General features: G+C 39.5%; 1 protein-coding gene across 9 annotated transcripts in view; it reads left to right on the top strand.

The window, feature by feature from the left end:
• The window catches only part of DIAPH2 (diaphanous related formin 2), an 811,416-nt gene that overhangs the window by 420,601 nt on the left and 364,662 nt on the right, over positions 1-26,153 (top strand). Inside the window, exon 24 of one of the 9 annotated variants that reach the window (XM_037908257.2) lies at positions 14,473-19,417. The exons of the other annotated variants lie outside the window; for them this stretch is intronic. Coding sequence (XP_037764185.1) covers positions 14,473-14,531 — 59 coding nt within the window. The 3' untranslated portion in view covers positions 14,532-19,417. Of the gene's footprint in view, positions 1-14,472; positions 19,418-26,153 lie in introns of those variants that run through there. 9 annotated transcript variants of the gene reach the window in all.

Raw genomic sequence — 26,153 nt, 5'->3', positions numbered from 1 at the left:
CAGATAAAAGAAAAAATATAAAAATCAATCTATAGCCTGGACTTATTGACAAATTCCTTCCCAGACCAGTACAGAGCTCACCCAAAGGTCAATCCTTACAGCATATGTCCAGTCCAGACAACATTCTGTGAGATGCTCGTGCTGATAGACCATCACCTCCATAATGGATACCGTTGTCCCCTTTCTTCTTCTGTTAGACAGTCCAAGACTTTTTTGTCTCATTTTATAATAAGAGCATTAGATTTTAACTTCAGCTGAGCCCTGAATAGCGTCTCCTATTCAGAGAGTTTCCTTGGGGTTCTTTTATCTTCATAAATACTCAGGTCTGCGTGGTATTTAATGCAGTATAGTGATGTCTAACTGAGTTTGCATAGAGCTTTGAACAATAGCTTTAGGAATCTTGATGAAGAACCAAGAACACCCAGTGGCAATAATTGTAAAGTTAACATTGTTAACTATTACTCTTTTGATCAAATAATGTGAAAAAGCAAGGAGAGAAATAACCTTCTGAAGACATGTACAATTTACTGTGAAGGATAGTTCAGAGCATTGCCTTGAATGGGTGGCACTTAGTAGATATTACCACTTTTCTGATACTATAGTTAGTATTTGATACTATAGTATTTCTGATTTCTGTAGTAAAGAACAGAATTATCAGAGACATAGATGAACATGATATGTTGGGAAGAGTCAAAACTGCTTTTGTAAAGGAAAACCATGTCTCATCAACCAATTAGAATTCTTTGGGTCAGCAAACACGTGGACAAGGGCGATCGAGTGGATATAGTTTATATTTTGGACTTTCTGAAAGCTTTTGACAGTGTCCCTCATCAAAGACTTTTAAGCAAAGTAAAGCAAAGTCATGGGATTAGAGGGACGGTCCTCTCATGGATCAGTGACCAGTTAAAAGATAGGAAACAAAGGTTAAGAATAAACCATTTTCACAGTTGAGACAAGTAAATAGTGAATAGATTAAAAACACACAGATTAAGAACAAGAAGATTAAGACTAGCATCAGAACACACGAACATGTAATAAATTAAAGGACAGTACATTTAGGACAAATAAATGAACTACTAATTACACTGTGTATAGTAAACGTGTGCAGTTGTCTGCCACAGGAGGTAATTCAGACACATGCTGTAGCTGGATTTTCAGAAGGGTAGGATAATTCCATGACCACTAAAACATGTAGCCATGCAAGGTGAGACAACGAGGGTCGTCAAACATCAGAACATATATTGATTACCTGCCAGGAACAGGGATTGATGATTTGCATTTTATGAATTTTGAGATTGGGAAGCTTTTTCAGATTTTGCGTCAGGGATGTGAAGCCCAAAGCTTGTGCAGCAGAAAGCTGAGAGGACCCCTATGCAAATCTAGCTTTCTAGAATATTTGGAATGTTGTTGTAATGTTATGTTTAATTGTCCAATCACAAGAATAAAAATTGCCACATTTACAGTAATAGATACTATATGTTATAGATATTAGAGTAGTAGTAGTAGTCCTATTAACAAGGGATGTCAATTATGATTCTAGCAGCATACTCAAAATTGCTTCTGTAAAGGTGAAATAATTCCTCTCTCCCAGGCCCCTTTCTTGTTTCTGGCATGAGTATGGAAAGGGTAAAATTAACTCTTGCCCAGAAGAACTTATGCCAACACTATATGTCACTTAATTTCCATAGAGGAAGTTGTTCAAAACAACCCTGTGTATCCTTTTTTACCCCATAGGAGGGATTCGGACTCACTCCAAATACACCATCATGGAAGTAGTTTTGAGGCTGACCGGGCTAGAAGAATGACCATGTAAAAAGTTGGGGTATCAGTTTAGAGCATTTTTTTTTTAACTTGGCTTTGTTTCAAATTAGACCATAACCAAAGTTTTCAGAATTTCCCTCAGGGCCCTGCCTGTGATTTGATGCAAGTTCATTAAACACGAGATGTTTTTGCAAAACATGTTAGGTTCAGTGACTCTGCATTTTCTGATTAAACAGAATTTTGTAGGACCAATTCTGACCAGATCTATAGGGCCATGAGATTCATGACTGTATGGATACAGTGCCTCAAAACCCCTGAATTGGGGCAGTAAATCTGTAGGCTGGAGTATCTAGGAGAAGGCTGCATAGCAACCCCATCACCTAGCAGGGCTGAAATGCAGCTCTGTGCACACAGATTGATTGGGATTCGTGTAGATAGGACAAGATGATTAATTTCACCTTTAATTAATAATGAAAAAAATCTAACAGTGTGTTGTGTGTGGCAGCCACATATATGTTAGCTACATGATGATAGCCTCTGAGTGCTGTGTTTTACAATTATGATGACCTATAATGCATTGGCATTATAAACATTTTTGAGAAAAACTCCAAAATATCTCTTACAACCTTTTTTAATTAGTTAAACTGTAGAATAAAATAACAGTTAAATTATGACGTTATTGGACAATTAAACCATTGATAACTACCTTAAATTAATCTTTCTCTTTTGCACTAATACCTAAAATTATCACCCCAAAAGAAGTGTACATTGAGGGATGTCTTTTCAGAGTTAGCCTTTAAAGCATGGCAGTTACCTTCTAAAATAATGAGTAATTTATCTCATTATTATTGCTGTTGTTCAGAATCTACAGTCTTCCCATGTACTTCCTTGCACGTAATGAAGGAAATACCTTGGTCATTGCAAATGCCTGTGTTATCTAACTACAAATGCTAGTCATCTAAGTCCCCATGTTTCAATCAACTCCTGGTGATTGACCTCCATACCCGACCTCAGTGGGGCTTCATGTGGGTACAGGGATTTTCTCCCCACAACATTTGCTGTGGCATCAAGGCTTAAAGCGATTTTCTGGTTTTTAAGGGCTATCTTGTGTGTGGTTTAAATATTTGTGTGTATGTGTACAGGTATATGTTAAAATAACATGTGGCTGGTGGCATTTATTCATGTTCTGTTGTTTGTGATGTATAAAGAGCATACACCAGGTTGCCATTTGTAGTAGGAAGAGATTTCACTCTTCACCATAATTGATTGCCTTTTTAATTCCTGTATTATCAGGATATTTGTGATGGCCTTTTGTAGAGGTACACCGTTGTCTGTAGTAATACGTGTTTTTATATCTAAGCAGATGCATTGATAGCCACAAACTTCCTGGGAACTAGAAGCACAGACAGTAGTCTCACTTTCACTCTACCTAGTAAAAGTATTAGCCCTCTGGTCATCTTTTCCATTTGGCAATTCCTTATCAAAACCTCAACTGCTATTCATATATAGTATATTTAGGGTTGAATTTTAAGCTTAGAACAAGTGTTTTGCTGTAGTTTATTATCTTTTATGTTGAAAATGTTTTTGATACACCCGTGTAATTTATTTTCTAGAGATTAATTTTTAAGATTAATCTATCGTTTCTTTATAAAAATTCTCTTTACAAAGGTTTACTGGTTTACTAGACATGTTTGATAAATCCTGTATTGGTTTTCTCCTGTGGCTAACACTTTTACTTGCAGCTTTGTGGATTTTTACAGTTTGATTTAAAACCTCTAGTGTTTTATAGGTCGGCTTGAGGGATTAAACCAAAAAGGGTTAGTAAAGTTTAATTAAAACCATTGCACTGATAGAAAAAAGCATATTAATGGATGTGAAGTCACTATTAATCCGAAGGTTTTGCATAAATCTGAAATGGGTTTCACTTCAGTTAAATTTCTTCCATTCTACAAGATAAAAGCTGGTTAAGTTTCCTATAAACAGCATTAACTTCTTATAAACAGCATAAATTATTGTAAATTTTAATGACCAAAACCACATTTGAGCTGTTCTATACTTTGACTTGCAAAGCAGATTTTTTTTGGCAGAATGAATGGTATTTGTACAACTTGCTTCAACCATTGCCTGCTGTAATTTTTGTTTAAACGTAATTGGTCATCTGTTCCATCATGTGTGACTTTTCATTGTCCCAGACTAGTTAGCATGATTTGTGTGCAAGAGGATACTTTTACACTCTCCCCAAAAATCCTGGCTTTGGTGTGATCTTTTTGTAATTTAATGGGTGCTTTTTTTTTGTTTGTTTTTTATCATTTAGTGAGATTCTGAGTAATAGAATGACTTCAAATATAAAATCATTCAGATCACTCAACCGCACATACTAATTGGAGGAGTGGAACTTGTGTGAATTTCAAATAAGAGCTAAGGGATCATCTTTTTGATGATGTAAAACAGCAGTAGTTGTCATGGCCTAATACTTTAGATTTGTCCTTGCTGTTTTTAGATGGGTAACCATGCCACAGATTGAGCTACACATAAAACCTAACTGCATAAAAATACGTACAGGATTTCCTACCTTTGACTTTCTTCCTTGCTAATCACAAGTGGATGTAGTATATTTTTCTCTGTCCTAAGCAAAATAAAAGAAATAAGGCTCAATTGTTTTAATAGCACAGAAATAATATTCTTTCAGAAGAGAGAAATCAAGATTAGGAAAAAAAATAAACAGAATTCACTTATTTAAAGACTAAACTAACAATAAAACATGAGTTGAACAGAAATTAGATTTTAATATGAAAAAGGTCAGCAGGATTAGGAGAGCAAGTCATGCATTTCCTAAAATCTCCAATAATCTGCTGTTAGCTGGTAGCAAAATTCTTGATCTTTTTAAAGTTGGAAAACCTACCTCAAGATTTTTGAAAAACAAAAACAAACTAAGAAGCAGTTTTGTACACCTTTTCTGGGAAATATAAACAGGAGTCAAAATAACTAATCACTGAGAGATTATTCAATTTGTGTTGTTTGAGCAGGAAATAGGACTTCATAGAAACTTACTTTGACATTTGCATATCATTTTGCATTTTTTGGAGACAAGATATGTCATGTGGTAAGAAATTATAGGCCAGTGACAAGCCGGATGCTTTTCCCGTTCAGTTCCAGAAATGAACAATTAAGTTTTTGAAAAGATATAGTTTTTTTTGTACTAAAAAAATATTTTAGAGCCAGATGGCCTGCATCATACACACTTTCAACTTTAACTCTTTATTTAACTTCCCATTTCTTAAAATGAACATCAAAAATTTAAATTGTGTTGGTGTATGAGGACTACAGCGAGGAGCCTTGATCTAGATGAACCTAGATCTTTGGGGTTGTCATAGTGAGGTTTCTCTATGAACAAATCTATTGGAAATGTAGAGGGGTGAATGTTATGTCTGGTGGGATATGAGAGTAGTGAATGGTGCAGAGGTCTTTATATTCATATAAAACTTTGAGCATTTAAAATGTAGATTCAAATTTTTAAATGTTTTAAAGCTTAATGTGGAAAAATAGATTCATGCTCCTCTTCCACGTCTGCTATTCCTTTTTCCTTTTAGCTGCTTCCAAGTTCTCTCTCTCTTGCCCCTGTGCCATATCCCCGCTGTAACCAGTTCCAAGATCAGACCCCATATTCTCATCCACTCCACTACCCTCATTCCATTATCGCCTTACTATGTCCCTTCCTAAACTCCTTTTCCTTCACATTTTCTCTATCTTAATGTTTGTGAGCTATCGTAAGGTAAAAACACAGTGAAGACCAGACGCTTCAGTTTTAAAACCCTCTTCGGAGGGGCTAGAGGGCTGTTTACCTTGTGGTTTACTTCGCAATAAAACGAATGTGCCTGGTCTTCACTATGTTTTTTTTACCTCAGGGTGTATCATGCATGTTAGTTTTCATGAGGTCAAAAATGCACTTTCTAGCAGTGAAGACAAGTCCTGATTACGCAAGAGACTTACCGATCTATGGAAAAACCACGCCTGAATGCAGTTTCCTCTGGGAGAGTCCTCACCAGTGATTGGCGTCTTTTGGTCAGAGTCCTTTGGCAGGAGGTGGGCACTGGGTTTGGAGGGGCAAGTAGGTTCTTCCACTCCTCCTGCTCAGCTTTCTGCTTCTGGTCATGGTCTGCCTCATTGCTCGGAAATCATGTCTGTCTTTTTTTTCCCCCTTCTTTCTTTTTAAGAAAGTCTGTAACACCTCTCCTTCCCTTGGGGCTTGGCGGAGAGTCATTACAAGTTAGAGGCTCTGCCAGTATCTATCATTGTTCCACAAAGATAGAGCTGCTGAAGACACCTTGATGGCCTGGTTACACGTTTCCAGACATAGTATTTTTGCTACATTCAGGGACCTTGCTAACAAATTGATGTTCTAATTAACAAGAACTGTTAAAAATCTTAAATAGTATTATGCAAAACAAAAAATTTCACAAGTTTACATGGACAGATTCTCTAAACTGTCACAATATACAGATGAGTTAATTTGGATGAATGGGAGCTAACTACTTCCGCCAAGAGAAGACGAATAGTTTTGTTTTCTGCATCTCCAAGTGTATTTCTCTTTTGGCATGTTAGATTCCAGGGAAACTTTTACCTTTCTGTGAAATGGTCATAATGGAAGAATTCTAAACATTTCTAGTGAAAACATAAAGGTCATATTAAGTAATAAAAAGATTTCTTGGTTTGGTGAGTATCGTGATGAATCGGGTGTTTGGTCACTAAATCTTGACCTGAAGTCTACGTAACTCTTTTGGAGCAAGGACAGTCTCTTGGTTCTGTGTATGGACAGCACCTAGCACAACGGGTCCTGGCCAATAATTGGAATTCTTAGGCATTATTGCAATACAAATAATAATAGTGTTTTCTGTAGCTCAGTGACAACTTTACAGTAGGTTATCTGTTCCCCTTTAGCTTTTTGTTTCATAGAATCATAGAATATCAGGGCTGGAAGGGACCTCAGGAGGTCATCTAGTCCAACACCCTGCTCAAAGCAGGACCGATCCCCAATTAAATCATCCCAGCCAGAGCTTTGTCAAGCCTGACCTTAAAAACTTATAAGGAAGGAGATTCCACCACCTCCCTAGGTAACGCATTCCAGTGTTTCACCACCCTCCTAGTGAAAAAGTTTTTCCTAATATCCAACCTAAATCTCCCCCACTGCAACTTGAGACCATTACTCCTTGTCCTATCCTCTGCTACCACTGAGAATAGCCTAGATCCATCCTCTTTGGAACCACCTTTCAGGTAGTTGAAAGCAACTATCAAATCTCCCCTCATTCTTCTCTTCTGTAGACTAAACAATCCCAGTTCCCTCAGCCTCTCCTCGTAAGTCATGTGTTCCAGTCCCCTAATCATTTTTGTTGCCCCTCCGCTGGACTCTCTCCAATTTTTCCACATCCTTCTTGTAGTGTGGGGCCCAAAACTGGACACAGTACTCCAGATGAGGCCTCACCAATGTCAAATAGAGGGGAACAATCACGTCCTTCAATCTGCTCGCTATGCCCCTACTTATACATCCCAAAATGCCATTGGCCTTCTTGGCTACAAGGGCACACTGTTGACTCATGTCCAGCTTCTCGTCCACTGTAACCCTTAGGTCCTTTTCTGCAGAACTGCTGCCTAGCCATTCGGTCCCTAGTCTGTAGCGGTGCATGGGATTCTTCCGTCCTAAGTGCAGGACTCTGCACTTGTCCTTGTTGAACCTCATCAGATTTCTTTTGGCCCAATCCTCCAATTTGTCTAGGTCCCTCCGTATCCTATCCCTACCCTCCAGCGTATCTACCACTCCTCTCAGTTTAGTGTCGTCTGCAAACTTGCTGAGGGTGCAATCCACTCCATCCTCCAGATCATTAATGAAGATATTGAACAAAACCGGCCCCAGGACCGACCCTTGGGGCACTCCGCTTGATACTGGCTGCCAACTAGACATGGAGCCATTGATCACTACCCGTTGAGCCCGACGATCTAGCCAATTTTCTACCCACCTTATAGTGCATTCATCCAGCCCATACTTCTTTAACTTGCTGACAAGAATACTGTGGGAGACAGTGTCAAAAGCTTTGCTAAAGTCAAGGAACACCACGTCCACTGCTTTCCCTTCATCCACAGAGCCAGTTATCTCGTCATAGAAGGCAATTAGATTAGTCAGGCATGACTTGCCCTTGGTGAATCCATGCTGACTGTTCCTGATCACTTTCCTCTCATCTAAGTGCTTCAGAATTGATTCCTTGAGGACCTGCTCCATGATTTTTCCAGGGACTGAGGTGAGGGTAACTGGCCTGTAGTTCCCAGGATCCTCCTCCTTCCGTTTTTTAAAGATGGGTACTACATTCACCTTTTTCCAGTCATCCGGGACTTCCCCGGATCGCCATGAGTTTTCAAAGATAATGGGTGATAGCTCTGCAATCACATCCGCCAACTCCTTTAGCACTCCCGGATGCAATGCAAAAGGACAAAGAGATTTTATTTATTGATTTATTTATCTTATTATTTTAAGTTTATGATGATTTTCTTGTCAAGACTTAATGGTAAGCATTTGACAGTCATAGTTCTTTGATTGTCTTTGAATAGTAGAAAAGTGAGACAAACTGCATACCACAACGTGTGTCTCAATGGAACATTCTGAATAACTGAAGAGTAATCAAGGACACATTGTCAATGTAGTGATGCTATGAATTCCTGGAGTAAATGTTAGTGGTCTTCATTGCATCTTTGTTTATAAATGTGAGCAAAGCAGTGCTATGGTTATTCATAAATTTATGCTTTCACAGTATTGGAATCAAAGTGCAGATGCCTGATCCCCAGCAGTTCTCAAACCGTGGGTCAGGACCCCAAAGTGGGTTGCGACCCCATTTCAGTGGGGTAACCAAGGCTGGCCTAGACTTGCTGGGTCCCAGGACCAAAGCCCGAGAGCTTCAGCCCTGGGCGTCTGGACTCAGGTTACAGGCCCGCTGCCTGGGGCTGAAGCCTTTGGGCTTCCGCTTTGCCTCCCCCCCACCACCCCGGGCTCGGGCGGGCGGGCTCAGGCTTCAGTCCCCCATCCTGGGGTCACATAGTAATTTTTATTGTCCAAAGGGGGTCGCGGTGCAATGAAGTTTGAGAATCCCTGAGATAAACTAATCAAAATCTAAGATTTTAAATTTAACCTTCCTTAGGAAAAACTCATTTTCTGTAGGCTAACTGGTTTCCAGTGAAATGTTTTTTTTACAGCTTACAATAAAAACTACAGCACATGCATACAAAGTTTGATGGGTTTTGTTTTGTTTGTAGTATCAAAAGAAATAATGTTCATATTTCTATTTTGATTTCTCTATTGTCTTTCTTTATATTGTTATTGAAATCCAAAAAAATGACACATACAGTGAAGAAAAAACACTGTTCAGAAATGCAGTTCTTGCAAAGTTATGACTTAGCCTGTGTAGAAAATGACTGCACCACAACTAAACGGGGGCAGAATTTGTCTGGGCTTATGCAAAGAAGGGCAGCTCTGCTTTGTGGTTGTGGGGGCGGAGAGGAGAAGAAGGAGGTCAGAAACTGCTGTAAAAGGTGCTTGGTGGTCAGCATTGCAGCAGTGGCTCAACCCTACCCCCACAAACATACATAAAGGCACAAAACCTGAGTGGGGCAAGTCTCTGTCTAAGCAGTGAGGGGAGGGGGTTCGGGGACTCCTATGATTGGTACGGCAGGAAACCAACACCTTCCCCCTCACCCTCCTTTCTCATAACCCTCCTTAACCCTCTTACAAGTCTGGTGGATGGTAAGGTCCAAGCCATGGGTCGGCTGGGAGACCTGGATGGAAACAAAGGGAGGCTGGTGGAAGCCCCAAGGATTGATTTGAATAAGCATGGATTTGCCTGCACTGTACACTTGATCTGCCGGGTAGTCCCAGACATCTATATAATAAAGTTGTGGCATGATTAAAACCCATAACAAGTCTCCTGTCCTTCTTGCGGTATACCCAGACAATGAGGCAAGTTTATCTTTTCCCTTTGAGGATTTAGAGTGTATTTCTTCACACACAAATATCTTCCGTCTTCTCCCCTCCCTGTGTTTTCAATTAGTAAATATTATCTGAATTTGTGTCTGTTTGGTTGTGGTGCTTTAGGGTTCAATCCAGACCAGTAAGAGGTTGTCACCACCTGCTCTGCAACTTTGGGTACCTTAAATGCTATGCTGCTGTGGCTCACAGCCCTCATACCAGCAGCCAGCCACACAAGCATACAGGTCACAGTCTGGCTTTCACCAGCCAGTTACTTTTTGCAGAATGACCCCAAAACCCTCCCAGTCCCAAATTTTGCCAAAACTATCTACCAATGTGACAATAGGCTGAGGTTCCAGAATTGAGAGTTAATGCGTTACCCTCTCAGGCCCAGCAAGTGAGAGTTTTGCAATTGCTAAGCTGTGTGACAAACGTCCTGACACAAGAGCTTATCTGCCTTGTTAGCAAACTCTTCAAGAGATGTCTGTCTGCAGTATCCAGCCCTCTCCTGGAACACTCACAGAAATTATTCAGTTTTATTGCTCCTTTAAAGAGGCAATACACTGTAGCTCATTAATTTAATTGCTCTTATTTTAATCACAACCTTAAATTGGTTTACAGTAAAAGTAAAGCAAGTGTATTTAACAAAAGGACATAGCATTAAGTGATACCAAGTATAAGGAATAAAGATAAAAAGGGTTACAAGCAAACAAAAGTAAAACTATATTTCTCAGACAAAAATTTAATTTCTGCCATTTACAATCTTTGTCTCAGCAGATTTCTCATCTAAATTCAATTCCGAGAGACTTCAATCCCCTTGGTTGAAGGATCTAACATTCTGTGATTTCTTGATCTCTGAACCCTTTAATCTACAAGTATTGGATAACTCTGGGGTTCTCTCCCCTTTCTTTTTTAGTCCAGTAAACCTTTGAAATTTATTCTTTGGAAAGTAAGCCTGGCCCAAGCTTCTCTCTCAGCAAACGTTTTTAACAGAGGCTCTCTGTGCCAATCCTGCAAAGACATGCTGCTTAGTACTGTATTGTGTTCCAAAGACTTATGTGGGGCTACTCATGATAGTAAGCGCTGCAGCTGTTAATTCCAAATTGGGCTATTAGAGTGAATTTCACTCTGTGCTGAGTTACAGCACAAGGCCTGAGTCTTCAAAACAGTGTTTAATTGTGACTTAAGTGGTTCACACACCTAATGCTGGTACTCTGCACAGACATTAATTTTACCCTTTAACTATTCTAACTGTGATAATCCAGCCCCAAACTACTTATATACAAAGTGTATTTTTACTCAACCAAGCAAAGAAAGTCCACATCTTGTTCTTTGTCACAATCTCTGGAAAATGATTATCTATCTTACCTATAATTTTATATGATCTAAAATGCATAGTATCTTCATAAGTCTTTTGTAGAATAGCTGAATCTCTTTCTCCGGTATTTCTAAGCTGGATTGCACATTATGTTTTTCAGTATTGTATATGTAATAAGTTTTAACTAAGGAAAAAGAAGACTGTATCAAATTCTTTTGCTTCCCATGCAGTTATTTTCTATCCCAAAACATGAATACTTGGAACTATGTCGTTACTAGTATCCATCATTGGAGTTATGGCAATTTATACCGGCTGAAGGTCTGCCCTTTAAGGACATTGTAAATTGGAGGATATTTTAAACTTTTGGAAAGCATGCAATTCTTAAGATATTTATTCAAATGTAAATGTTATGATTGCAGTATGCTGTTCTGTTTGTTTTTGCATACTATGAAAATAAGGATACGTGGATAGTACTAAGGTTGAGTTGTTAAATAATTTAAAAAACTGCTTTGATCATCGTGTTTGGATAGTGTACTGCATTATGTAATACAATGTAATGTAGTAGGAGGAATTTTCATGCTAATTGCTTAACTATTACAGAAAATACCTGGCTCATTACTGTTAGTGAGAACACTAAAAAAGTTTATTGAATTTGCAAACGTTTTTTCCTTCCTCTGTTACCATTTTAACAGTATGCAGAACACAAAAAAGATGCTGCCTGAAGGTATAAGTAAGTTATGCAGTTATTTTGTACATGAGTGCTGGAACAATTTTTATAGTGGGGGTGCTGACAGCTATTGAACCAAACTATAAACCCTGTATATGATGGAAACCACTTCAAGCCAGGGGGAGCAGCAGCACCCCAAGTTCCAGCTCCTATGACTTTCTGTGATTTATCTTTTGCCATGTCACTCAACATGCAAAATAATTATCCTGGTTTGCGATACAGATACACTTAACTGTGTTTCTAGTGAGTTGGTTTTGTTTAATAAGCTATCAGGAGGCTATGGTGGTTCAAGGGCACAGTGATTTTCTGCCTCTTTAAACTACAGATTTTTTAAACTAATTAAACTACTCTCAAAAACAGCTATGAAATTTGTAGAGACTTAAGTATGCACACTATTAGAAAAACCTTACGTCAGACAGACCCACTGGACTAAATTTAATTTTGGCATAATTCAATTGACGTTATCAAAGTCTTGGTCCTTGAAAGTTATATTGTCATAGCTACATAGGTCAGGGTGTGTGTGGTTCTCCAAGCACTTTTGCAAATAATTCTTAAGGCAAACTTTGTCATGTTGCTCTTTGAAAACAGAGATCCTTCTGTGTTAGGGATTTGAAACACTTTAAAGTAGATCTTGCCACAGACTTTTTCCCCCACTTGAGAAGGGGTCTACTCTTCTTGACTGTAACATGCATTACTGCAAATTCCTACCTTCCTTTACAGTCCTGGGCTTTTGGAAAGGACTGAAAGGCAGGGAGAGTCTGTGTTTCTTAAGGGAGCACTGTTATATGGTCTGCTTCAAGCTTTATTTCATTAATTTTGTGTGGGCTCTGTATGTAAAATTAACACCTAGTACTTGGAATAGCTAAATGTCTATATTAACATGTAAAATGGGTAGAGATTGCGGTTTGTCTAAAAATTATAATGATTAAACATGTTGCGTAGCTGTAGTAAAGATACACTGTTTTGAAGTAAATATATAGAATCAAATATTCTAGCTCTTCCTTGTCATGCAAGACATTCAGCATTCATTGCATCCTTGCATAAAATGAAGGGCAAGAATCTATGGAAGAATGTGATATGAAACCTGTGCTAAATGTTCTGTGTGGTATGGACCTGAGCTGTTTAACTGTCAGGACATTTTGGTAGGGGGAGCTGGAGTAACATGGCTTGTACACGTATACACTGCTCCAATGGCCCAAACCCACATGTAAGAAGCAGCAGCATAGTGCATGCACTCCTTGTTCCCAAACTTCTGGAGTAGTAGCACAGTGTCCCCACACCTATTAAGGCAGGATACATCTTGAGGATTCCATTCCTTAAGCTCCACACCAGTTTCGCTGAGTGTTAAGTTGATTTAGACAGACTGTGTGTCTATTCAATGATTTGGTACTTTCTTACAGAATGATGAGGCATGAGAGAGATCTTGTCAGGGGCTACTGAAAGACAGAGAAGGTGGATTAGGCTAAGATGCTTGTTTTGAGAGGTTGTGGGTATCTGTGTACAGTGACAGGTTGGGAAATCAGCTATATTATTTGCCCTCCAATACCCTACCTCTTCGCAGCTTGCAGTTATTCACTTTTCCAGTCAAGTAAATCTTTACATCGAAAAGGAACGGTGTTACTAATTTGTAATTCTCAAATCTTTGTTGGGAAAAGCGTTCTTGTGTTACAGGAATAACATTTAATTTTCAAAAAAAGAAAAGGAGTACTTGTGGCACCTTAGAGACTAACCAATTTATTTGAGCATAAGCTTTCGTGAGCTACAGCTGTAGCTCAGGAAAGCTTATGCTCAGATAAATTGGTTAGTCTCTAAGGTGCCACAAGTACTCCTTTTCTTTTTGCGAATACAGACTAACAGGGCTGCTACTCTGAAACCTGACATTTAATTTTCAGTGTGGGGTCTTCTGAGATTTTTACAGTTGTCAGTTAAAATTGCCTAAACAGACACAGGGGTTACAAAGGTATTTCCACCTCTCTTTCTGAAAATGTACGAATGTAATATACTTATTTCAAAACCCTTAGATCTGCACATATAACACAATAAACTTTTTTGTATTTGTTTGGCCATGGGAGATAGAGTTCAGTTCATTATTGATTTAAAAGCAGTTACGTATGGGATGTTTGTCTCACGGGTAATAATTTGGAGGCCTCAGCCTGTTCCTAGTGGATAACTATTCCCATTAAAAATAAAATAAAATTCAAATCTATAATAAACATCCCCTTGCTAGCGGACGTAAAGCCAAAAAAAAAAAAAAAAAAAGCAAAGGATTTAATTTTCATTGAGACCAAATTTTCCCCTTACACCCAGAAGTAATCCTTCCATTCAAAGGGGGCGAGGGGGCATATTGATGGGACAGTGTAAGGAAGCTATTGTTCATGCTGCACTTATTTGTGGATAAGTAGAAAAGATTTCATTTTACCGGGTTGTCGTCATGTCACCTTTCATTAGAGCAGGTAGTCAGTGATTTAAAATGCTCCATATTTTTGTTTACTTATTCTGGTTGTCTCACTGACATCTACTGTTGTAAATTGTAGCAGCTCTGTTTTAAGTCACTGAAGCTGTAACGACTGCCTATTGTGCTGATCAATATTGTCTCATTGTTTCCTTGTACTCTGTCTCTAAATCTGTCTGTATCTCTGTTGTTTTTTGTCTTATGCTTAGATTGTAAAGTCCTTTTGGATAGGGACCATCTTTTTGACCTGTGTTTGTACAGTGCCTAACACAATAAGGTCCTGGTCTGTGAATGGAGCTCCTTGGCACTCTGATAAAAAAAAAAAAAAAAAAAAATTAAGTCACCTGATCTTTTTATACCGGCAGAAAATTTGGACCATATTAACCAATGTAAGTTCCCCCTTTGTGACATAATACAAAATCTGATTGAGTCTTGTGATATTTCAGTGTGGATGGTGAAAGTCTGAGAAGATCAGGGGTTTTGTTTTGTTTTAAATTGTCCCCTCAAAGGGGGGAAAAAAACAACCTTAAGAATACAAAGATATTAAAGTTCTTGAAAAGCCCCATTTCACCATTAAGGATGCTAATGATATACACTATATTCTATATGAAACTTTGAATATGATTGGAACCAATGAGGGATGTTTTTACATGCTTATTATGTATACTATCTTCGACTAAAAATTTCCAGGTACTTTGTGTGATAGGGCAATTTCCTGCAATATCTTTCAAAGATCTTATTTGAATTAAACGTATGCATTATTCTGGGATGGGATAGCATGTAACCCCTCTAGGGCAAGATGTGACAGGCCTGATAACTGGGACTTCAGAGGACTATAATGAAGATGTGCCAGACAACTATGGAGTTTTGGGATAAGTAAAATCCTGGGCAAATTTCCCAACTCTGGTTATGCAAAACCCCAACCTTTTGAAGCTACACCTTGAGGAGAGGGTCATTGTCTCCTGATTACTTGTTACAGAAGGCCAACATCAAAGGCCCATGCTATATGATGAAACAGCTGATTGCCCAGCCTTTATGCTGGGCCTTTGATCTGGTTCTGGATCGGAGATGCGTAAACTTGTAACCACTGGGAAAACTCAGTTTGGGGTTTTGAAGGTCTAAAACTCACCAGAGCTCTAAGTTGGGAGTAGGGGGTAATTTCTGGTAATCTTTTTAACCTGGTGTAGTTTTTTATTGTGTTAATGTTTTCCCTGCAGTGCTTTGAGCTTCAAGAATAAATTAACTTGCTTAGAAGGAACAGTGTAGTAAATAACTGTGAGAAACATGCCGGTAACGGTCATCAGAGAGAAAGCAAAGCGCAGGCGCTGGCCTGATTAGATAGTCTGGCTTGCTGGAGATATAACAGTGTAAGGCAGGGAGCTCTGCAATCTTAAAAATCCCTGGTCAAAGGAGGGAGTGAGACACCAATCTCTGCCCAAGAAAGGTGATGGCTGGGAACCAGCAGCCTAAAGTGGGTGCCCTTGGTGGATCATAGATCGGCAATACGGTGCAGTTGCCGTGAAACTGTTGCATTTAGTATTGTACAATGAATTATATTCTCTTCATTATTTCTGAACTCATATACATTCATTTTTCTTTTTAATTGTATGTGTATAGTGAAGTCAAAGTAATTGTAACCATTTAGAATTAACACTTTTGCAGAAGTGATAGTCTTGCAAAACAGATAATGAGAATTAAATCTATGGCTACGTCTGCATTCAGTAGTTAATCGTGTAGACAGCTACACTGCCTCTCATTCCCACCATGCAGGTGAAAAGCAGTGGCTGTGAGTTTAGTACTGGTAGAACTATGCAATCCTTTGCAAATATAAATTAAATAATAATTATAACCGTTGTGGGTTACATATTCTTATCACATTTTGTCAGCTGGCAAAACTGAGACAGAGAGAGGTTAAATCACTAGCTCAGGGCCACACAAAGTGAGCACTAGAGCACATATTAAACATCAGAGTACTAGGACAGACAACACACCTCATGTAACCGTGACAAATCTTTAAAGACTAAGAGATTCTTGATAAGAATTCTGAAACTTTAGGAGAAGTGCTAACTCTAGCTTTAATACTGCTGGGAATTCAGCATCCCAGTTCTAGAATTCAGGCTGAGGAGAAAAAGCCACTGGAGGAGAAAATATGCTACTTAAGCCTACTCAGATGTTGTCAGATAGGTACAGTTATAGTAGAAAATAACCACTCATTTGGACACACTGATTCTTATAAATACTAATATTAATTCTAAGTCCATAGCTGGCAGCTGTAATTCCAGTTTTAGCAATGGACAGGAATTCTTTCAAAACAAAACTCCCCCTCACCTTTTACTTCAAAACTCCTCCTTTGGCTTTGCCTGTAGATCAAGAATGGCGGCTGAAAACAATCTCAGTTCTACACTTACAGCCTCTATAATGTATTGATTCTGGGACAGTGAGGAGGGAGAGGAATTGTGATCCCTTAATACCAATGAGGCATATTTTGCTTGTGGTAACTAAGGAATTCAGGTGTAGAGAGGCTAATAAACGTTGCCAGTGGCAATCTAGAAACACTTCACCACCATGTTTGTGCTAAAATCTGAATGTTTATGTTTAAGTAACAAAAGACATATCCAAAATGTAAGCTCCAATTGTGAATATGGATGAAGGTTAACAATCCTCTGGATGAAGTGAGACTTACTCTGAGATAGGTTCTCTCTGAAGGAGATTTTTGTCCTATATAGCTGAGGCAAATTCCTAGGAACAGGAAAAGTGTTTGCTGACTCCTTTATGGAATTTAACTGGGAAGACCCAGATGTCCATCCTGATAAAGACAGGGCTATGAAAGGAGTCATAGGAGCTTTGCCAAAAGAGATCAGTCAGAGAACAACTGGGATGAGGAGAAAGAGTTCAGATAGGAGAAGCATTGCATTGAGAAGCTGCTAGTAACAAGCTACTGTTGTTAAACCACTAGGATTTCTGGTTTTGGATTGGGTTATGGTGACTCTTTAGACCAGGAGTCTCAAAGTCCCAGCCCGGGGGCCATCTGTGGCCTGAGAACCTCCCCACTACGGCCCGTGGAAACTTTTTAAAGAAGTTCTTTCATCCGGCCCTCATGGCTGCTGGCTGGCGGGGGAGGGGATCAGGCAGGAGAGATTCACATGCCCCTTCCCACAATGTTGCTCTATCCTGCTGCTTATGGGACCTTCCCAAGGGTTGCACTCGGCAATGTGCCATTCACCTCGGGCGCTCCGCTCCCTGCAAGCGATTCCCTATCCCTGCTGTTACCGGTGGAGTGACCCATGCAGCTACACTGCTGGTTGTCTGCTACAGGAGCTGAACCCCGCAGCTCCCATTGGCTGGGAAGGAAAGGGACAGAGATACCATCACTAGTTGCTGGGCAGAGTCAGCCATGGAGGCAGCATCACTAGTCGCCGGACAGAGTCAGCCAGGGCGGCATGAGGCCAAGGGAGTGAGGGAAAAGGGTTGGAAACCATCTTGGAGGTGGTGTGAACACCATCTTCAGTGACCTTATTGGCCCGCTGGGAGGATTTGAGGACTGCCACTGGCCCAAAGATAAATTGAGTTTGAGACCCCTGCTTTAGACCAGTGGTGTCACCTCCAACTATAAGTTAAAAAACCTCAAGAGACCATCATCAGAACTGGAGCAGAATCTTTGACCTGCTCAAGCAGTGCATACACTTTTGCATGAGTAGGAATCTCCAACATAGCATCTGTGAAGGAGATGTGTTATAGCCCAGGGCTTACCTACCACAGGGAAGGATGCTGATTTCCATCCAACACCCTCAACTCATGTTTCATATAGAAACATAGATCTACTTTGGATCAGACGAGTATTCCACTTATCATAATCCAGTACACTGTCTCAGAGTGACCAGTACTTCATGTTTCAAAGAGAGGTGCCAGAAATCGCAAAGTTGACAATTATGGAATAGCTTGCCCATAATGGATTTTTCTTTTTAACTCTGCTAGATTGGTTAATGCTGGAAACATAAAAGTGCACGTCTCTCTCTCTCTCTCTCTTCCTAAATCAGACCTAAAGTAATTGTAAATGCTCTCATTAGCTATATAAAAGTCTAATCTTACTGTAAATCATTTAATAATCCTGGTCTTAACATCTAGCAGCAATACATTCCACGGGCTACTTATGTATTGTATGGCCTTTGATCAATTTTAAACGTGCTGCCTTTCAAACAATTTCAGTCTGTTCTTGAGTTGTGAGGTTAAACAAAAAATTCTCCTTTAACTTGTCTATACCATTGTTTGTTACGTGTTCCCTCTAAACGGTCCCAACTCTCTTCAGTCTTTCTTCATACAGAAGTCTCTCCATGACTATAATAATTTTGTGTTTCCCCTCTCTGAAAGTCACCTTTTTCTTCTGCATGTTTTAGATAAGGTAACTAGAACAGGACACAATATTCCAGTACTCCTCTGTGGGAGTAACACAGATGTGTGCAGGAGTGGCAAACTTCACCCATAGAGAATGGGGATTTTAGGGAACTATAGCATGGATGTTTTAACAGCAGTACTGTTGTTGTTGGGACAATCTTTTATTGTTCTGCTCTTCCTCCACTCCCTCTGTACAGGATCTCTGAGGCATGTATTAGAGTAGGTAACCTTAATTGACCTGTTCTCGCTGGTTCGTGTGTGTAAAACGTATTTATTAGTTCCAGAGAGAGTAGTAACCCTTCTAGTAGAAAGATTTAGCTTTGTTTTGAATCTATAGTTTCGTTGATGAATTTTGCTGTTTGAGTCTAGCTGTTTTATTGACTGTTTACTGTCCTGCTGTACTTATATTGCAACACTCCACGAAATGTGAGAGGAAAAAAGAACAGTCAAATAAAGAACTTCTACAAATAAAAGTTCAGCTATCAATCAAAAATAGAAGAAGAAATACATTTAAGAAAATGTGATAGAAATGTAGTTCTACAGAGATCTAGATATCTTATATGCCAGGGATTTTAATGATATGATACACACATTTCTAAGGAGCCTCTCAGCGCGGTATCACTAACACTGATAATTTTGAAGAAATCCTGACTTAAGGGCTTGTGATGGGAGGAGCAAGGAGACTCTCCTCATCCTCAACCAAAACAATACTCACTGATTTAAAAAAAAAAAAAAAAAAAAGAAGCACGGCAGAAGACAATAAGGGGAAAGCGAAATAAAGAGGCGAGTCTTTATACTTCCTTACATATAGGAGGTAAAATTTGGACTCATTTAGATTTTAGATTTCAGAGTAACAGCCATGTTAGTCTGTATTCGCAAAAAGAAAAGGAGTACTTGTGGCACCTTAGAGACTAACCAATTTATTTGAGCATAAGCTTTCCTGAGCTACAGCTCACTTCATCGGATGCTGTAGCTCACGAAAGCTCATGCTCAAATAAATTGGTTAGTCTCTAAGGTGCCACAAGTACTCCTTTTCTTTTTAGATTTTAGAGATCACCGAAGAGAGCAAACTCCACAACCAAGGGCCATACACAGAAAATGCCTTATCCTTATCAATGTAAATAAAGCTCTGGAAATCCATATTTAAATGTTGCTGTTTAACACACATTAGTATGCCCATAAGTAAAAATAGCTCTGTTTATGGTGACACCACCAATTTGATCATCTCTTAAGCATGAGAAATCCTTTTAGTTTACCCCATCACCATTGCTGAGATGTACCAAGATAACTGTCACATACACACTAAGTGAATGTGATTTAAAAAAATAAATACACTTACATTTGCTCAGCAATGAGTTTTCTAAAAGACAAAACAAAATAAAAAATACCCAGAGTATTCCTTATTTTTTTCTACACACAATGCCTGAAAAGAGAGTTATTCACACTACCAATTCACAATTCCTGCTCTAAATGAAATCAATGGAAGTTTTGCCATTTACATCAATATGCAATAGATTAGACCCTAAATGGCAGTATTTCCATTTTTTTTAAAGTATAGATGGCATTGCAAAGTATTAAAGGCTAAAACAATCAACTTCTGCCCTCAGGTGCATGTGTGCAAGTGAAGGCATCATTTGGCCCACTAAGGTTTAGAGGAACAGAAGGGCAGAAAAATGCATTTTAAAAATATTTTTCTAAAACCCTTTTTATAATTCAAAGAGATATAAATTATTTTCTAGATTCACGGAGAAGGGCTGCAGAGTCCGTTGGTTTATTAATTCTATGCCTAGTTACTACCCTGAAACAATTTTAACAGCTGAGTAACGAACCCCCTGAAAAGAGGGTTTAATAACAAGAATTCTGGCAAGTTTAACTAGAAGGCTTGAATGGCATCACTATAATAATATCCTTTGTTGTTGTGGTTGTCTAAATCATAAAAAGTGAGAGCCAAAGGCGATGAGTAGCTCAGTATATTTAAGCTGTTTTCTCCACATTCCAAATCTTTTATTTTTTTTATTCCTTTCAAACTAATGCCTGATAACTTTTCAGGGAGTTATATTTTACACAAAAACACAGTATATATTAATATCTCTACAGGACTCCTTACAAAACAGGATTCTTCCCCCTCCCCCCCCCCCCCCCTTTAGCTTGTGAAACTGCTGATGAAACTTCCATGAAATAAATGTTATTTTTGTATGACCGTGTTTTGCATTTTCAAGATCCCTGGGAATGGACTCGTTCAATGAATTAGGAGAAATAATGAGAGTCCCAGTGAATTCTGATGAGAGAGCCTGTAGAATTGAATCTGCATTAAAATTGTCAGTGTAAAACTAAAGAGGATAATATTGTTCCACAACAGTTTTAATTAGCACTTCAGTTTTTCTGAATGTCTGAGTGGTTTTTTTTTCCCCTTCACTGAAAATCACAACGAAACAGAGGGAACAGAAGAACACTTGAATTCAAAAAGCCCCAGCATTAAGCAACAGTGACAGCACCGCTTTTTTCTTTGTTTTAATGAAGACGTTACAACGCTCAGCCACTCAGAGTGAGTGAGGCACGCAGTAGTGCATCGGGGTGGTCGGCAATGAGCGCGGCAGTGAAGAATAAAGCCAACAAACAGTGAAATTACTTTGTCTGCCAAGATGTTTCCCTCCAGTTCAGGTTGTGTGTGTGTATATATGCAATCCCAGTATCTGAAGGAGAATTGGTTGAAACCAATTCAGTTAAACAAAAGTCAACTTGGTGTTGAATCCTCCATGCTTCTTGAAAAAAGTATAGCCATCATTACAAGGCTCAATGTTTAAAAATAATAGAGATTAAGCCATATACCTGGATTCAGTGACAGTTCTATGGTTTAAGACTGGTAGCTTTACCTGGAAAAATGGAATTCTGAAGGAAATAATTTCTAAGGTTCTTTTCTTTACCTTTCTTTGCTTTACTTGTGTTTCTCTCTCTCTCTCTCTCTGTGTATTTAAGGTTATTAAAAATACTTAGGTTGGAAGAAGTGTGGAACAACTATGGAATCCACCATGAACAGCACTTTGCAGACCTAACTAACCTGTTGAGTATCCACGGTGATAAACACTATGGGAGGGAGGGAGAAAGGGAAATAGAGAAAGGAAGAGACAGTTGGCTTTCCATTTCCAGTTTTCAAAACAAATGAAATATTCTGAAGAGAAAGCTGATAGATACATTTGACACTTGTATTGACCTTTAATATTTCCCATTCTTAGTCTGATACACGGACCAACATCATGTAAGTATGCATATAAATAAAGAACTTATTGGTAGATGAATAGGGGATGGGAGAAATGAAAGACCAAAACTATTTATTTTGTAGCTTTTCCTCTCCTCAGGGGAGGAATAATGCTTTTTAGTAATATATATTGTAGAAATACTTCAGTATCAACCAGAAGAAAAAAAAAAGTTTCAGATAAAGACAGGACTTATTATATTCACTGCTTGCTTCATTAAAATCATTTGCTGCATTTCGAAGGTGGGAGAAGTTTTATATCAGCTTCACAAACCTGTCAAAGTTTAATAGCTCAGGCTGAAAAATCCAATAACTTTCTCTTTACCATGATCACAGAACTTTTTAAAGTCTGATTTACATAGATATTTTATGGGTGTGTGTGTGTGTGTGTTCTAACTCTGATCTTTATAAGAGGATGTATGACCTGATTTTCACAAGAGCTGAACAAATGTGTCTCTGATGTAAATCAATTGAGGTTTGGGTGTTGATTACTTTTGAAAGCGAGGTTATAAGATTAGGGCTTTATGTTCAAAGTAGGAGAAGCAAGGAAAATGAAAACATAGGGGGTAGGGCAAAAAAAAACCAAAAAACCCCAAGAAACCAAGGTCAAAGGTGTAGATAAGAATTTTCAGTCAGATGTTTTCTTTATAAATTACTGCTACTAGATTTGATAACCCCAACAGCCAACACCCTTCACCCCACCCTCAAACAAATAACCATGAATTTCCCAACTTCCCAATGGTACTGACTGAATATACTACTACAATACAAAAGTCAACTTGGAGTTGAATCCTGCGTGCTTCTTGAAAAATGTATTGCCATTTTTTACCATTTTAATTTCTCCATACATGATCCTGGTCATCCTCTCTTCAACAACCAAAGCCTAACCTCTGCCTCCACTCATGCCTCCGCCCCTCCCTGCTCCTATTGGATGCCTCTGCAAATCCCTGCCCTGGCCCCGCCTTCTCCCCCAAGCGCACTGCGCTAAACAGCTGTTTCACGGAGCAAGCGCTGGGAGGTAGGGAGGAGAAGCAGGACCCAGCAGCGTGCTCAGGGGAGGAGGAGGGGGAGGCAGAGGTGAGCTGGGGCAGGGTGGGGAGATGCTGATGGGTGCAGAGCACCCACCAATTTTTCCCCCTGGGTGTTCCACTTTGGTAGACTTTTAAAGTTTAACATTTACAACTAAAAGTTTTCCATAGTAAAACAGATAGGAAAATCTGTTCAAGTTTTCTTTAGTTATAAAATCAATACATAAACCGCTGAACACAGAATATATTGTAATCATGTATTAGTTTGAATTGACAAGACATTTCTACAGGCATAAAATTGTGTGTTGAAAAAAAATGTAAATACAAGTTAATTCAAATACTTCCACTCAAAAAAATCTATGCCCTACACATTAATATGCATATATATAGGATGAGAGATTCTGCAATCTGTTACACCAGTTTCATGTTGGTATGACAGCACTGAAATCAGTGGCATTACACCATCAAAACTGGTGTAATGGAGTGGGGAACGAGGCCCTTAACGTTTAAAATGTATGTTGAATACAGCACACACAGACTACTCTTTTCCAATATTCAGCTTCATGATCGCCTCTTCTCCTCTTTTACACAGAATTCTGGTATGTAAGTTTTCTGATGAACTTCAGGGATGTGGATGTGCACAAATATATTATTAAGAAAGGTAAAGTTAAATTAAAAAACGTGCTAAGATTTCAGGAATACAAGCCATGAGCTTGAGGGGAAGATGTAGTCAATTTTTTTTTTATTTAAATAAGAATTCATTTTTTTTCCTCCTTCTCTCTAGTTGGTTGTAAATATTCTTAAAATTTTGAAAATATATTTTTTATCAATTTTGAACTTTTTACCATTTAGCAGACAGTTTTCTCTGTATGTGCCTTGTGGAAGTATATGTAAACATAGCTCATCTCTTTTTATTTCTGATTGTGTTCTGAGAAATTGAATGTCAAGAGGGTTCTTAGACTAGAATTTCCAATTAAGTTGCGCTCCTTTTGCTGGTTGGCTGCTTGACTGGCTGTCTGTGCAAGCAGAAGAGCATATAGTAGTATAGATCAGAGGTGGGCAAACTACAGCCTGTGGGACCATCCTGCCCGGCCCCTGAGTTCCTGGCCGGGGAGGCTAGCTTCTGGCCTCTCCCCCGCTGTCACCCCTTCCCCTGCAGCCACGCCGGCGGTGCAGCTGGCTCTGTTCAGGCAGTGTGGCTTCCAGTCCTGCCTCTCTGAGTGGCATGGTAAGGGGATGGGGAGGCTGGATAAGGGGCAGAGGGTCCTGGGGGGCAGTCAGAGGACAGGGGGCAGGGGGTGGTTGGATGGGGCAGAGGGTCTGGGGGGGGCAGTCAGGGCGGGGTGGATAGATTTGGGAGTGCCAGGGTGGCCGGGCAGGGGTGTGGATAGGGGTTGGGGCAGTCAGGGGACAGGGAGCAGGGGGGTCGGATGGGGGTGGGGTCCTGGGGAGGCGGTTAGGGGCAGAAGGTCCTTGGAGGGGGCAGTCAGGGGACAGGTAGTGGAGGGGGAGGTTGGATAGGGGGTGGGGTCCCGGGAGAGGGCAGTCAGGGGAAAAGGAGCAGGGAGTGGCGGGGCGGGGCAGGGTTGGATGAGTCAGGGGTTCTGAGGGGGGCGGATAGGGGGCGGAGGGCCAGGCTGTTTGGGGAGGCACAGCCTTCCCTACCCGGTCCTCCATACAGTTTCACAACCCCGCATGTGGCCCTCGGGCCAAAAAGTTTGCCCACCCCTCGTATAGATTCTATATAAACAAGATAACAGTTGGCATCTAAGTTACTTAACAGCATCCCTTTAAGCTTTTCAGTTACAGGACTATGAAAATAACTGCTAAATTAAAGTTTGAGCTGCTGTAACCTATGGATTATATTTTTTGGGCCCCATGTTCATCCTTTTGTTGTTCAAGCACAAATGATTAGTGGCAAAAGGAATAATGTAATGGTGTAAACAAGGTTCTTATTGTGCTATTTGTTGTGCTAATAGCACAATGCACTTTATATACTATTACTACCGATAAAGTAAATATAATACAATAGCTATGGCCAAAGTTCTTGGGAAGACCAAAAACAAAATTATTTTTTGGTGTTTGCACGAAGAAACTTCTTGTTGCCCAGCTAATAGTGGGAGTGGTTAATTGTTTTGATAAACCTTTCCTTTTAAAGCCTCTAGTAATTTTCAGTAATTATTTGGGCCAGGAAGTCAACATACGCCACAATCAGAAAGGCGATGTTATATGTCAGTGAAACATGGTTGCTGACGAACATCAACTGCCTCTCACACAGAGGGCAATCGAACGAATATTTTTGGGCATTTCGCTCCTCGATCACATCCCCAGTGAAATAATTAGGCAGCAGTCTGGAGTGCGAGATGTTGTTGAAAGCAGGCTCAGCAAAATGCAGTGGGCGGGACGTGTGGCCCGACTCAGTGACAACAGATGGACCGTAGCTCTATCCGAGTGGTATCCGTGAGAACAGAAATGGCCACGCGGTCGGCCTCCCAAGAGGTGGGATGATTTCCTAACAAGGAGATATGGACAAACATGGCGAAGGATGGCCAGAGCGAGAGAGGATTGGAAGATGTGTTGTGATCGGCTCAGTCTCAACTGATGAAGGACCAACAGTCTACGCAGTAATTTTCAGCTTGCCAGTGTTAAAAAAAAAAAAAAAAAAAAAAAAAAAAAAAAAAAAAGCTGTCTACGTATTCTTCATTTGAGTTGAATTACCTTAATCCAACTTAGATCTGCATAGAATGATGAGAGTTACTGGGGGGAGGTGTGTTTCAGGTTAAAAACAGCAGCTGAATACAATTGCATTGAGGCTTTACTTAGGTTTGTTTCTATTATATCATGTTGTTTGACCCGTATGAACATTATGGCAAAGAGTATTATGCACTCTGGATCTTAATTTTATTGAAAAGCTTACAAAATAGAGCAAGTTTCGTAAAACGTAGCATTTTTAAAGTTTTCCCTGCTGTCTTCACTATGTGGTATCATAATCTAGAGTTGATAAATCTGATCAAAATAATTTTAATATTTCAGTCCTTACGGCAAGAAGTTTAGATATGATTTTTAAATTCTAGGCAGTCAGTAATGATGGATGATTTAAAAATGTTTGGTACAGTTGCATTTTGATCTACATCTGCATACTGCTGCCCTTTTTCATCCAAAAGTGTTTATTGATTTCTGGGAGAGTTTTGCATAATTTAGGTTGAGAGAGTAAGGA

Source organism: Chelonia mydas, chromosome 9, assembly GCF_015237465.2.
Source record: "Chelonia mydas isolate rCheMyd1 chromosome 9, rCheMyd1.pri.v2, whole genome shotgun sequence".
NCBI lineage: Eukaryota > Metazoa > Chordata > Testudines > Cheloniidae > Chelonia > Chelonia mydas.
This window is presented reverse-complemented; position numbering and strand designations above follow the sequence as displayed.